Below are 15,543 nucleotides of genomic sequence, written 5' to 3' on the forward strand. Positions count from 1 at the left end.
TCTGTTTCCTGTCTACTTCTGTAGCGAGTGTGTGTAATAGGTCATGCAGCAGTGCCTGTGCTTGCGTAAGGGTCTCCAGTCATTGTTTATGCACTCAGTAAATGTGTGTGTATCAGTACTAACACTAACGTCTGATGTGTTGTGTTCAGGCATGGCACGAGGTGCGCTGGTGAAGTAGCGGCGTCCGCCAACAACTCGCACTGCACAGTGGGCATCGCTTACAATGCCAAGATTGGGGGTGAGTGTGGCTGACGGTCACTGTCTGATTTGGACCTACTGCTGTACCTGGGAATTCTGCCTTTTGTTCGTACTCGCGCACATACAGTAAATGCAGTACCCCCGATGTGAATTTTAGTGACTAAAAATGTTACATTAAATAAACCTCACACACACACACACACATATATATATATATATAGGGCTGCACGATAAATCGCATGCGATATTTAATGCGCATCTTGTCAGAAAGCCGGTTCTGTAATCAGCGGTAAATCTCCATCACGTGCGTGCTTTCACATGGAGCAGCATTAACTACACAGAGCTGTTGTTCACTGACGAGCTGCGCAAAACCACGTTCATATTCGCGCGATTTTTTGCGCAGCTCGTCAGTGAACAACGGCTCTGTGTAGTTAATGCTGCTCCATGTGAAAGCACGCACGTGATGGAGATTTACTGCTGATTACAGAACCGGCTTTCTGACAAGATGCGCATTAAATATCGCATGCGATTTATCGTGCAGCCCTATATATATATATATATAGGGCTGCACGATAAATCGCATGCGATATTTAATGCGCATCTTGTCAGAAAGCCGGTTCTGTAATCAGCGGTAAATCTCCATCACGTGCGTGCTTTCACATGGAGCAGCATTAACTACACAGAGCTGTTGTTCACTGACGAGCTGCGCAAAACCACGTTCATATTCGCGCGATTTTTTGCGCAGCTCGTCAGTGAACAACGGCTCTGTGTAGTTAATGCTGCTCCATGTGAAAGCACGCACGTGATGGAGATTTACTGCTGATTACAGAACCGGCTTTCTGACAAGATGCGCATTAAATATCGCATGCGATTTATCGTGCAGCCCTATATATATATATATATAGGGCTGCACGATAAATCGCATGCGATATTTAATGCGCATCTTGTCAGAAAGCCGGTTCTGTAATCAGCGGTAAATCTCCATCACGTGCGTGCTTTCACATGGAGCAGCATTAACTACACAGAGCTGTTGTTCACTGACGAGCTGCGCAAAACCACGTTCATATTCGCGCGATTTTTTGCGCAGCTCGTCAGTGAACAACGGCTCTGTGTAGTTAATGCTGCTCCATGTGAAAGCACGCACGTGATGGAGATTTACTGCTGATTACAGAACCGGCTTTCTGACAAGATGCGCATTAAATATCGCATGCGATTTATCGTGCAGCCCTATATATATATATATATAGGGCTGCACGATAAATCGCATGCGATATTTAATGCGCATCTTGTCAGAAAGCCGGTTCTGTAATCAGCGGTAAATCTCCATCACGTGCGTGCTTTCACATGGAGCAGCATTAACTACACAGAGCTGTTGTTCACTGACGAGCTGCGCAAAACCACGTTCATATTCGCGCGATTTTTTGCGCAGCTCGTCAGTGAACAACGGCTCTGTGTAGTTAATGCTGCTCCATGTGAAAGCACGCACGTGATGGAGATTTACTGCTGATTACAGAACCGGCTTTCTGACAAGATGCGCATTAAATATCGCATGCGATTTATCGTGCAGCCCTATATATATATATATATGAGGCTCTTCAAAGTCGCTACCCATCAACTAGATTACAGTCTTGCGCACTATTCAACTCATCCATTTAATAATAATTTAGTAATTATTAATAGTAAAGTTTTGTGACGAAATTCATACATGGGCACAATTTATTTTTAAATAAAATTATTCATGCAAAAGGCTTTAGATAGAAAGTGAAATATTTCTTTTGATTTCTTAAGTTAAGTGTATCCAGATTTTGACTGGTAGTAAACACATCTCTTCTGCTGGATGTTGCCATTTGGAATCACTCAGATAAGTAGTAGAATAAACACTGTAAAAGTGGGATTTAATATTTCTAATATTCTGCTGATTTTCTATATTCATCTGCATGACTGAAAACCTACACAGACGTCTTTTACAGATTATGGTCAATATTTTGGAAGTCATCACAATTAATTTTGGTCCTTTTTAGTTTTTTACAAGTTGGGACTTTTGCCATTTTTTTTTTTTCAAGACGTAATGCCAATTAAAAAATATAACAGCTTGTATAAACTTATCTTGATACACCTATATTCTGTTTAGCTGTTTATGAATGTAAGAAAACATCATATTCAGTACTATTCAGAAGTTTGGGGTTGGTAAGATTTTCAGATTTTCACCAAAACTGCATTTATTTGACCAAAACTACAGTAAAAACAGTAATACTGTGAAATATCATTGCAATTTAAAATAACTGTTTTTCTATTTTAATATACTTTAAAATGCGATTTATTCCTGTGATGCAAAGCTGAATTTTCAGCATCATTACTCCAGTCTTCAGTGTCACATGACCCTTCAGAAATTATTTTAACATTTCTTATTATTAATGTTTAAAACAGTTCAACATCCACATAATATGTTTGTGAAAACTGTGATGCGTTTGTTCACGATTCTTTGATGAGTAGAAAGTTCAAACTAGCAGCATTTATTTGAAATGAAATCTTTTGTAACATTATGAAAGTCTTTACTGTAACTTTTGATAATTTTAATGCATCCTTGCTGAAAAAAAAAATCAGAATCCTGACTTTTGAACAGGAGTATATATACACGCCCTCTAATACATCCAAGCCGAATTATTCAGGCTTCCTTAAGATCGATCAGTTGACTAGTCATTTAGGCAACATTCCTCCGACTAATTAATTTTGGAAATGTGTGGTTTTGCACGTCTGTTGGACATCATTGGCATGCTGATCTTCAGTGTCTCGCAGATGTTTTCCCTGCTGAGGTTTTCTTTGGGCTTGTCCTGCAGGTGTCCGCATGTTGGACGGAGATGTGACAGACATGGTAGAGGCCAAATCACTGAGTCTACACCCTCAACACATAGATATTTACAGTGCCAGCTGGGGTCCAGATGATGATGGCAAAACCGTGGATGGGCCCGCTTCCCTCGCCAGACAGGCCTTTGAAAATGGCATCAGACAGGTAAGAACCATCTCAGCATGTATAGAAGTATTTTTCAAGTTTATATGAAAAGTGTGTTATGTTTTTCCCTTTTTCCATATGATGTGGCGTTCATAAATCATAAGTGTAATTTTCAGGTCATCAGTCACGTCTCCCCAGCAGTCTGGCCCACCTAGGGTGTTTTCCTTTCCTTCTCACACTCACCACCTGCTACGCCAGTGAACTTTAGAACGTGATTTTAGTTTATCTTCCCTGAGTCATGAGTCGCAGTCAGTAATTGGCATGTATCCTGTGCCAAAGGTGTGTTTGGAGTGGTTTAGGCATGTTTCAGGTATGTGAGACTCATAGACATCAGGTGATACTGGTCTCCTCTCATCAGAAAAGGCTGGAGGATATTAATGCTTGGCGATTATGCTGTCCTGATGATGTTAGTTCCTGCTTTGAAGTGTTTCAAGGGCTGTCAATAAGTTAAAAAAGTTTCTATTTATTTGTTTGTGGACTTATTTATTTGTTTGTTTGGAATTGAGACAAATTCTCATTACCGTAATGCATCTGGATGATGTTTGTTTGTAAATTACTCTCAATGATTCGTCATCCTGTCTGGAAACAGTGAACTTTTTGAATATTTTTTAAAATTAAATTAAATTAAATTAATATAGTTAATCTGAACCAACCGTGTTGTTAAAACTATTACATGTTTTGTTTTCATTTTTTGAAATAAAATAGGAATTAAAACTTAAACCATTTAAACTTATTTTATTTTGTTTAGTTGCCAAAGCAACATTTGACATTTAAGTACTAAAAAACTAGAAATAGAAATATAAAAAATAAAAATCAATTACTAAAATTTAAAGTACAATTAAAATGAACATTGAAAATATATAGTTATTAAAATATGTATTTATTAAAATATATGAATTTAAAATAATAATAAAAGTATATAAAAATACCACAATAACACTAAGACTGGGACATATAAATGTTCAACAGTTTAATTGATATAAAATCTCTTTGTTGGTTGCAGTAATGGGATTTGGGAAGGGAAGGAAAATTGGTTTAATTTTGTGATGAAAATTTCATAATGCAAAAATTTTCCTAAAAAATTATATACAGGTGCATCTCAATAAATTAGAATGTCGTGGAAAAGTTAATTTATTTCAGTAATTCAACTCAAATTGTGAAACTCGTGTATTAAATAAATTCAATGCACACAGACTGAAGTAGTTGAAGTCTTTGGTTCTTTTAATTGTGATGATTTTGGCTCACATTTAACAAAAACCCACCAATTAACTATCTCAACAAATTAGAATACTTCATAAGACAATAAAAAAAACATTTTTGGTGAATTGTTGGCCTTCTGGAAAGTATGTTCATTTACTGTACATGTCACAATTAAAAGAACCAAAGACTTCAACTACTTCAGTCTGTGTGCATTGAATTTATTTAATACACGAGTTTCACAATTTGAGTTGAATTACTGAAATAAATGAACTTTTCCACGACATTCTAAATTATTGAGATGCACCTGTACGAGATAATATATGCATATGTAATGTGTGTGTATGTGTGTACAGTTTTTTTCTATACTGGTGGGGACTTAAACCTGAATACACACCAACTCATGGGGACTTGTGTCACCGTGGGGACCTAAATTGAGTTCCCCATGGGTACAGAAGCTTATAAATCACATTTATTTAGTTATTTATTTATTTGTAATTTCAGTCAAATTTACATTTGCAGCCACGATCACCACTGTTCCCTTGAGCATAAACTCTAGGTTGCTCCTGGAGGGATGTTTCTGTAACAAGTGTACTGTAAATAGTCATTTTTAAAAAGCACATATTTCATTGTAAACAGAACGTGTTCACTTATGTTTCAGATTTTTCTTCACAGGGCAGGAAAGGACGGGGTTCAATCTTTGTTTGGGCGTCAGGAAATGGCGGTCGGAGTCGCGATCACTGTTCATGTGACGGCTACACCAACAGCATCTACACGATATCCATCAGCAGCACGGCAGAGAGCGGCCGCAAGCCCTGGTATCTGGAAGAGTGCGCCTCCACCCTCACCACCACCTACAGCAGCGGAGAGAACTACGACCGCAAAATCGTAAGAAGAGATGTAAATCTAGATCTTCAGCACTGAGTAAACTTGCTTTTCATAAAACAGGCCTGCTGCTGAATTGGCTTTAAAGCCACCACGTTTCTAGTTTAAAGGGAAAGCTCAGCCAAAAATGAGAAATCTTTTATCATTTACTCACACACATGTCGTACCAAACCTGTATGAGTTTTTTTCTTCTGCTGAATTAAAAGAAGATATTTTGAATAATGTTTGTAATAAAACAGTTGACGGTAGCCATTGACTTCCATAGTATGGAAAAAAATAGAATGGAATTCAATGGCTACTGTCAACTGTTTGATTACAAACATTATTCAGAATATCTTCTTTTGTGTTCAACAGAAGAAAGAAACTCATAAAGGTTTGGAACAACTTAAGGGTGCATAAATGATGACAGATTTCACATTTTTGGTAAAAATATATACCTTTTAATAGAATTAAACCTCATTCTAATGAGGAAGAATTATGTTGTAAATACAAAAGAATGCGTTTTAGTCAAGGCATTTCATTCTTCAAAACATATGGGTTTGGAATGACATAATGATGAGTAAATAATGACAGAATTTTAATTTCTGGGCTTTTAGCTTAAGACTTTTTTGTTGTTGTTTCGAAATGGTTGGAAACTTGATATTAATCTGTGCTTAAATTGAGCTGAAGGAAGCATATTTACTCGTTTGAATATTTATGGAAACCGTTTGGAAGTTAAACGCCAGTAAACTGCAAAATATCTTCGAAAGTAGAGATGCCTCTTGCATAATTTTTTCAATTTATTGCCATTTAAATGCGTCTAATAATGCATTTTCATGCGTTTCTTTGGCCACACATGTGTTTGATCTGCTTTTGTTGGTCACTGTGTCATGAGAGCGTCCTGGTGTTAACCGCTGCGGTTTACAGCCCACACACAGTTTTACACACTCCTCTGAGAGTTACAGAACGTCAGAGCTTCCCTGTCTCTCAGCTTGTCTCAGAGTGACGTGTGAAATTCCACACTGGCTTTCAATCTCCTTTTGCAATACATGTTTACATTCTGAAGCCCAGTGTTACAGACATTAGCACTTCTCTTTGTTGTGATCTCTTGCAGTTTTCAGGTAGTACAGCTGTACTTATATTTACATAGGTTTATTATCTACCCATCCAGGGTTATTGTCATAAATACTAGCAGTGAAAATATTTTAGCCAACTGTACTGTGAATAAAGTTTTGAAGGCAAAAAAGGTTGACTGTCTATAATTCGTAGAGATGTATGAAGCACAGCTCACACAGAAGTCAGTTTCACACCAAGCAGCTTTCTGTTGGTCAACATGGTGTATTCATGTGATGAACTTGAACTTGAATCAAATTACAGAGAAAAATACTTACAATTTTGTATGTTTAAAAACTTTTTATGCTCTTTGGCCGTTCATTTATACAACAGCAGTGTTTTGGGGGCTTGAAAATGCAAACTTTTAAAAACTGGTTTCAACATGCAAGTGTTTTTAATTGTCTTTGTGTAAACTACAAAAACGTGAAGTTTTGAAAACGGTGACATCTTGTGCATGCATATTACGTGTTCAGTATATAGGTATGAGCGCAGGCGCATAGTGTTTCTTTACAAAGTGATATCGCCAACTACAGGCCTGGCATGCATAATATAGCGTTATTCAATGTTGACGTAATTTTAACTGAAATAGGAAGTCAGGGTGGGACATATCAAGCAGCTCCGCCCCTTTTTTTAAATAGCCTGTTGCGTTTTATTTAAATCACAGCTCAGCCAAAGCCATCGCTTGAGCTCGGTAAAGCTGCATTTTACAGTTTATGACAGCCACCGTCTAATAGATTACTATTAGGGTATGCTTTGGATTCTAGAGAGCATTTGATTGGACAGAAAATCTGATGAGAAGCTGAAGTGCAGGGTGATGTCATCAAAATCGTTAATCCATATTGGCGGAAGTGAGAGACGGTAGCTGTGTCCCAAATGACACACTATACTCTATGCACTTATACACTATTCACTTATGCACTATGTACTCAATCATGTAGAGTGTGAATTATATAATTCACCAGACTCTGATTATTAATTTTGTCATTAATAATTGGAGTCTGGTAGCCCCTCCCCCTTCGCTACATAATTAAAGCTGTGACAGCTGAGTGCATGAAGTGTCCAACATTCCACACTTCATTTTTTTTCTGTTATTTAAGTGCATCATCCGGGTATTTAAAGTGCACTTTTTCTTATTGGAATTTTCAGTGTGAACGCACTACTCACACTATTTATAGACCTACAAAACAGCATAGAATAGTGCATAAGTACGCGATTTGGGATGCATCTTGTAAGATTTGAATGCTTATATCTTCTAAATGCATATTTTGTTATTGTTTTGGAGCACACTAGCTTATAGGTAACCTTAAGGTTAACATATTCATACTAAAAGCCAAAAAACTTTGATTTTGATTTCATGGGGACTTTAAGACTTCTGATCTGATCAGATCTTGTGCGAAAAAATAAAACATCTATCCAGTTAGACAGGAAGGGGGTGTTGACTTATAAAAAAAAAAAAAAACAGCCACACTTTGTTTTTTGTGTATGTGACGTTTAGAGCAGAGTAAATCCGAAATCCGTCACGCAGATGTCTCACAGCTGAAATTAGAGTCTTATTAGTTGATCCAAATGGCCTTAAACTAAACTCTTGAATATATTTCAAAGATTTTATTGCATGAAACTTAAAACGGATGCTGACACAGTATCTGAGTGGATCCAGTCCATGCTGCTGAATCACAAATGCCCCAAAGTGGTGGTAATTTCCAGCTAAGTGTAGCACAATGGCACATTTATAGCACGTTTCATTGTCAGTAAGTACTGCAGTTTGCTGAAGTGCATTTAACAAATAAAAATTAAACTTTGGCAATATTTCTTTTTGAGTTAAGTTTAGTATGTGTGATTAAAGCAGCAGATGGAACAATTTGTGGCCCTGTGTGAGACGGGATGAAAATGAATACACTATATAAATCTAAACCATGCATGCTAAAATCGTAAAATAGTCATTTTCAAAAAAGCAAATGAAAAATAAATAAAGTTAACTAAAACTAAACTCAAATAACAAAATACAAAAAAGCAATGCAACAAAACTAGAACACACTTGTTAAAATAAACAAAGCTGTCTATCACATACTCGCAGTGGAGACAGTGTTGTGTATTATAACAGGAGCGGTCAAGTATTGTTACTTCACGTCATGTTGCTCACTTGCAGTGTCAATACACATTCACTTTGTTTACCGATTAACACATGGAAACACCATGCACAAGAATAACCTGAATTTCTTTGTCTCTCTTGTTAGATCACAACCGATCTAAGGCAGCGCTGCACAGACAGTCACACTGGAACATCAGCGTCAGCGCCGATGGCAGCAGGGATCATAGCTCTTGCTCTGGAAGCAAAGTAAGTGGAAGCAAACTACTGTATGCTCTCATTTCTCTAACAGCTGTTTAGTGGAAGTGTCTGTTCCAGGCCACTTCAGTGGAATTGGCACCACTAATTTAGCCACTAATCATGAAGGTGTTATGCTTTTCACACTCTCACTGACCCTCTGAATTAAAGGGATAGTTCACCCAAAAATTAACATTCTGTCATCATTTCCTCACCCTCCACTTGATAAAGACCTATATGAGTTTCTTACTTCTGAACACAAAAGAAGATATTTTGAAGAATGAGGGTAACCAAACAGTTAACCTTAGCCATTGACTTCTATAGTACTATGGAAGTCACTGGCTACAGTCAGCTGTTTGGTTACCAACATTTTTCAAAATTTGTGTTCAACAGAAGAAATAAACTCATACAGGTTACACAAAAACAGTGACTGAAACAGTGACTTTTAATTAACGCTTCTGATGTGTTTTGACTGTGTGCATTTAAGACCTTCTGGGAAATTTGTATTTATGAATTGGGAAGTCATAATTATGACGTCAGGTGCATTCAAGTCACTTTGGCTGGAGCAAGATGGCAGATACATTTCTCCAGCAATGTTTTTAACTACTTCTAAAAAATAATGAATAAAAATGTGCATTGAGTGCCTTTTTTCTCACTTTTTAGTTTTTATTAAATTTATGAAGGTGCTGTAAAATGGATCGCCATATATTCTGTTATAATTGTGCAATACTATCATATTTTGGACATGCTATTTAGCTATTTTTGGAAAGAAAAAGTATAGAATTTATATATAAAATTAAACCATAAAAAAAGACGCCACATTTATTGCATCTACCATGTTTCCTCGCTGATACGCTTCTGACTCAAAGATAAGCCTGACTTTCCCACTCGTCAATATGACATTGTGGTGTCTTTCAAATCATAAACATGGTCTTTCCCACATGGCTTAAATGCACCAAGTGTCTATTTTGTGCACACAATAAGGATAAGCTACAACAGGTAAACAAGTCAGCAGTGTGGGTGTACTTGACCTTGACCAAAAATGATGCAATATGTTAAATTTGAATGTTGAAACCCTGACCCCTTTAAAATGCTGGAATTCTGAACGCCGTGTAGCGAGCGGCTTGATTCCTGTAAGTTTCAACTGTGTCTGATTTCACACAGGAAATTGAGCAGAACCTTGACATATGGCTGCCATGTGACTGTATATTCCCAGCACAATGCAGCGAACCAAACAGAGTTAGATTGTTTCGATATTTCAGGGGGATAGTCGGGGACACATGGCATCCATCTCTCTTTGGTTTGATGTTTGATCCCACTGTGCATGGTGAATTATGGGAGCGAACGCTTCAACCAGACATCCAGGCAATGAGACTTTGTGAACTACAGCTGAAAACTGTGGCCAGTGTGATTGTTTGAATTATAATAATTGGGTTTGGAGGTATTGAATCCAGTTTGGGGATATTATTTAGTCACGCAATTGGTCACATAGTCACAAATGTCCATTAATCTTATTTTTGACTCTCTGTTGCAGTCCTTTCCTGACGTGGCGAGATGTACAACATATAATAGTGAAGACATCTCGTGCTGGCCATCTCAGCGCTCCTGACTGGAAAACCAATGCCGCTGGTTATAACGGTAACAGGCTTTTTAATTTCTTTAAACTGCCCTGTCTCGTTTTAACCACCAGATGGGAAGTGATGCTTGTGAGAAACTTCATACCCAGAAATATTCAGACGTTGATTTCATTATTGTACGCTCAGTCTTTTGGGTTTTCCAGACTAAGGGTGGGTGATATGACCAAAATCTTATATGACGATATGACAAATTTGTGTTTTAAATAAGGTTTTTATGAAAGCAAAAATGTTAAATTCTTTTTAATTTCATAATTAACATAATCGATTTCAGTATCACAAAAATCTAATACTAGCCTAACAAAAAAAAAACTCTCAAGCTTACTGAAGACAAGTAAACAATTTGTGATAAAACAAGAACAAAGAAACTAATTACATGCAACAGGACAAAAAACTGCAACAGAACAAAGGCTCAAATGTAATAGACCTATGTGAAATAACTACTTAAAATCTGTTATCTTCACTTGTGTAAATTAAATATAGATTTATTCCTATTAAAGTTACAAAAGTGATTCAGTTGAGAGCAGCGAGAGATTACTCTCTTTTGTTGTTTGATTAACATTAATGACACAGACAGCAGCAGGTTTATTAGGCTGCTGTCACTTTAAGACTGAATGCACGGCTCTAATATAGTGATACACATGCATTTTTTTTTCTCAACTGTTTAGGTTCACTTAAGACATAAATGACTGTATTTATGAGGATACTCTCAAAGATGGGCATTTTGAAACGTAAGTGTGTGTATTTGACCGTTCAAGCCCAATAAGGTGCCAGAAAGTACTCCGTTCAGTACTTGTGTGCTGTGTGAGAGGCAGCTTTATGTACGCGCGCTTCAGGTGAGTGCGCTCAGACCGTCTCTCTGGCAGTGCTCACATATACCAAAATTTTGCTGCTTCTTGTGCTCCGAGGGTTTAAAATCGCTTGTTTTTTAAACCGCAGCTCTTAAAAACGCATTCAAATGACAAGCTTTCATGATGGCGCAGTGACGTCACGTGAGCATAACCGTGATAGAGACGATAGTTCACCCCTATTCCAGACTATGCTGAACAATTAATTTTACAACATGAATATACATCAGGGTTATTATAGTAAACTAAAACCATAAAAAAGTGTCATTACTTGAAATATGATAAACATTAACTTAAAATAAAATGGAAAAAAATTCAATATAAAAAACAAATGTTTTATCAAGTTGGCAAGGCGTCGTTTCTCATTTTCATTTAGTTTAACAATGTACTAAAATAACCAAAATTAAAACTATAATAATAAAATTGTAAAAAATTAATGAAATCTATACAGACAAAAAACTAATAAAAATTGCAAAAACACACAACAAAATTTCTAAAAATGGAGAGGAAAATATAAAATATAATATAATAATAAAAACTAATAGCGTTTCAATGATACTAAAATAGCCCTGATCTGCATCATGATTGATGGTAATTTTGGTGTTCATGGTAACTCTTAATCTGTGTGCATATTGTTATTTTTTTTGTTGAACAGTTAAGTTGTAAATATTCTTACAGTCAGTCACCTGTATGGCTTTGGGTTGATGGACGCGGAGGCCATGGTGAAAGAGGCAGAGCGCTGGAAACAGGTTCCCCCACAGCACATCTGTGTGGAGAATGCCGATAAACAAATCAGGTATATGCAATAGCTCTTAAACATCCCACAGTAGGTCACATTTATAATGTTATATAAGTCATAGTAAATGTACATTTGTTTCCCGTAGAACCATCCGTCCAGAACATGTCGTTCGTTCGGTGTACAAGGCAACAGGCTGCACGGATAATGCAAACCATCATGTTATTTATCTGGAGCATGTGGTCGTACGTATAACAATTACACACCCACGGCGAGGAGACCTGTCAATCAACCTAACGTCACCATCAGGGACAAAGTCACAGCTGCTCGCCAACAGGTACAGTTACAGACTATGCACTAATCTTCAGTAAATGGCTACTTTGATAGAATTACTGAATGTTGTGGTTTGTTCTTTCTCCCTGGTGAATTTCAGTGGAAGAATTCCCAGATTTCCACTGAATTGGTCCAGTATTTTTAAGTGCATTTTGTGCTGTGGTGTAGCATCTGTTTATTGTTACTGCAGGCTGTTTGATCACTCAATGGAGGGCTTTAAGAACTGGGAATTCATGACAACTCACTGCTGGGGAGAGAAAGCTGCTGGAGACTGGATACTAGAGATCCATGACTCTCCTTCCCAACTCAGGAGCCAGAAAGCACCAGGTACTTTCTCCAAACACTACCTTTTCCTTCAGCCATTCCTTCACCTTTGAAAACACCACATGGTCTTACACAGAGGTGATTTGACAAATGCATATCAACTTAGGCTGTGTGGTAACTACCACAGTACCAACATTTATTGCGGTGATTACAGTTTAACAGTTCAGGTAGTGTGACCTGAAAAATAAAACTTAATTAACTGATGTGTGAGATTTAAGTTGAACCGAGTTAAATAATTTTTTTTTTGTCAAAATTGGCAATCGTCCATTGACAATAATGCAGGCGGAATATCGAACTGGATGTGACGTCTGTTTCCCCTGTTGTCAGGTCACATACAAAATATGTTGTTTTAATGATATAATAACCATGTCGCTTTTATGACATATGCTGTTATTATAAGAAATTACATCATTTAATGACTCATTATCTCATTATTTTTAAAGAACATTGTTTTAATGACATCTCGTTATTACGAGAAAATGTGTCATTTTTAACAAAAACAAAAAATACTGATTTAATGATGTAACATCTCATTATTATGAGAAGATATAGTGTTTTAACAAAACATCTCATTACTATGACATAATTGAGTGGAAAAAATATGTGGCAGCAATGTGACAGTAGTTTTTTATAATATATAAACTGTAGAATATATACATTTATATATATATAATATATAAACATCAAGTTTTGAGTATATATATATATATATATATAAAATTACTGTTTCTTACAGTGCATTTGATCAATTAAATACAGCCTTGATAAGCCTGAGAGACTTTTTTTCTATATATTCCATATATAAAACTATGGAATAGTTATCTGCAGAACCCAAAACATTCTTTGTATACTTAAATTTGACGGAATGCGTTAACTATAAAAAAATATATATTAATCGTAAATTATTTATATTGAAATTTTGAGTCTATTAACTGTCCTGCTTTCATTTCATCAGTCTTTGTCTGTTTAGTTTAAGTACTGATACTGACATACTTGTGAATAACCATTTCCAATTGGGAAGGCCGAGAAATATTAGTTCTGTAAATGAGGGTTTAATTTCTTTGCACACTGACTGACTTGTTATTCATTCCAGGCAAGCTGAAAGAGTGGTCTCTGATACTTTATGGCACCTCCGTGCATCCGTACTCATTCCGCAGTGACAAGCCTCGCTCACTGGCGGAGCCTCAGCCTGATGACGAGTACAGTGAGGAGTATGTGGGTAAGTACTCTTTTGTAATTCTATTATGCTTCACTGCGTATCTGTGGAAACTGATCAGTTTCTGTTTTCTCACATAAGGCTTGTGCCACCCTGAGTGTGAGAACGGCTGTGAGGGTCCAGGGCCCCAGCAGTGCATCACTTGCCTCCACTACTTCCTCAAGTTCAAGAACAACACCAGGTACACAGCTTTTCACAACATCAGTACACATTAAACTATTTTTTTACTACTTTTTAAAAAATGTTGGTACTTGGTTCAATAACATAATGAGCTTTTTTTTTTTCTGGATGCATTAACTTATACAAACAATTATTAAAAAGGCATCTCGGGGTAGAACAAATATACAGATATTTGCACGAAACAAAAATATAAAATGAAATTATATCACATATCCTTGCAGACCCTCATGACTGTAGGACTGTAGGTCTCTTAAAATATCAGATCATTTCATATTTTTATGACATGACAAGATTAGTTCAGGTTGAACTAGAATTAATTAATAACTTATTTGTAAATAATTAATGCTATTTGTAAAAAAATATATATTAATATTTTTACCTTTAAAATATGCTTAATTTAGAAACCTATATTTAATCAATATTTATTTATGTAATAAGATAAGATTAGTAATAAGATATTTTTAGTCATTAAATTTGAACTTTTTATATGAAAATCTAATTTGTTTTTAAAACATACTCTACTGTTCAAAAGTTTAGCGGCAGTACAATTTTTACATTACAATAATACTTTTATTTAGCAAAGATGCATCATCATAAGTGACAGTTATAATGTTTATACCATTTAAAATGTTACAAAAGATTTCTATTTCAAAGAAATGCTGTTCTTTTGAATGGTGATATTGAATTGTATTACCGTTTCCACAAAAATACAAAGCTTATTATCATCAAAGTTTTCAACATTGATGATAATAAGAAAGCAAATCAGCATATTAGAGTGATTTCTGAAGGATCATGTGACACTGAAGACTGGAGTAATAATGCTGAAAATTCAGCTTTCCATCACAGGAATAAATTATATTTGAAAATATATTAAAATAGAAAACAGTTATTTTAAATTATAATAATGTTTCACAATATTACCATTTTTACTGTATTTTTTTTTATTGTTTTGGATCAAATAAATGAGAAAAGAGAATCTCACCGACCCCGAACATTTGAACAGTAGTGTATGAGAGCAGCATGGATACATGAGGACATTTCTAAGAACTTGGCACATTTCTCATTGACCTTGGCGCGAAACTCAAATCAGTATTAAATGTCCATGTATTCATTTGTTTGGTATGTAGCCTTATAATGAACCGGCTGTACAGCAAGTCAGTCATTGCAAAATAAACTCCCTACAGGGTGATACAATACCCCAACATGAAACATGTGCATTGCATAACATAATTAGAGCAACTAAAGAATTTAGAGAAAGAGAAAGTTTTTAATACATTTGCAGAAAGGTTGTATTATTGAAAGTACTCTTTTTTTTTTTTTTTTTTTTTTTTTTTTTTTTTTTTTTTTTTTTTTTATTATTGAAAATCATTTTACTTGGAGTCAAAAGATAAATTAACTTCTATAAAAACACAAAAGCACATGCTGACAACAGCTGTGTGTCTGCGTGGCCCTGCTAACATCTCACATCTATCCAGACACTCTGTGTGTGTGCACTTGTCATGATTACATTTATTGATTTTGTGTTCTCCGGCATCCCAAGTTACACAAGCCGCGTTCACATCTGGAG

General features: G+C 35.9%; 1 protein-coding gene across 4 annotated transcripts in view; it reads left to right on the forward strand.

Annotated features, from left to right (window-relative positions):
- Nucleotides 1-15,543, forward strand: part of LOC107723238 (proprotein convertase subtilisin/kexin type 5-like) — a 38,891-nt gene that overhangs the window by 14,507 nt on the left and 8,841 nt on the right. For all 4 annotated transcript variants that reach the window (XM_016532038.1, XM_016531967.1, XM_016531893.1 and 1 more), the window contains exons 6-15: nucleotides 150-238; nucleotides 3,036-3,208; nucleotides 5,081-5,293; nucleotides 8,617-8,717; nucleotides 10,240-10,343; nucleotides 11,866-11,983; nucleotides 12,072-12,260; nucleotides 12,447-12,583; nucleotides 13,674-13,799; nucleotides 13,878-13,977. In XM_016532038.1, the coding sequence (XP_016387524.1) occupies nucleotides 150-238; nucleotides 3,036-3,208; nucleotides 5,081-5,293; nucleotides 8,617-8,717; nucleotides 10,240-10,343; nucleotides 11,866-11,983; nucleotides 12,072-12,260; nucleotides 12,447-12,583; nucleotides 13,674-13,799; nucleotides 13,878-13,977 (1,350 nt within the window). The remainder of the gene's footprint in view (nucleotides 1-149; nucleotides 239-3,035; nucleotides 3,209-5,080; nucleotides 5,294-8,616; nucleotides 8,718-10,239; nucleotides 10,344-11,865; nucleotides 11,984-12,071; nucleotides 12,261-12,446; nucleotides 12,584-13,673; nucleotides 13,800-13,877; nucleotides 13,978-15,543) is intronic.

Source organism: Sinocyclocheilus rhinocerous, unplaced genomic scaffold, assembly GCF_001515625.1.
Source record: "Sinocyclocheilus rhinocerous isolate Xijiao unplaced genomic scaffold, SAMN03320098_v1.1 scaffold311, whole genome shotgun sequence".
Classification (NCBI taxonomy): domain Eukaryota; kingdom Metazoa; phylum Chordata; class Actinopteri; order Cypriniformes; family Cyprinidae; genus Sinocyclocheilus; species Sinocyclocheilus rhinocerous.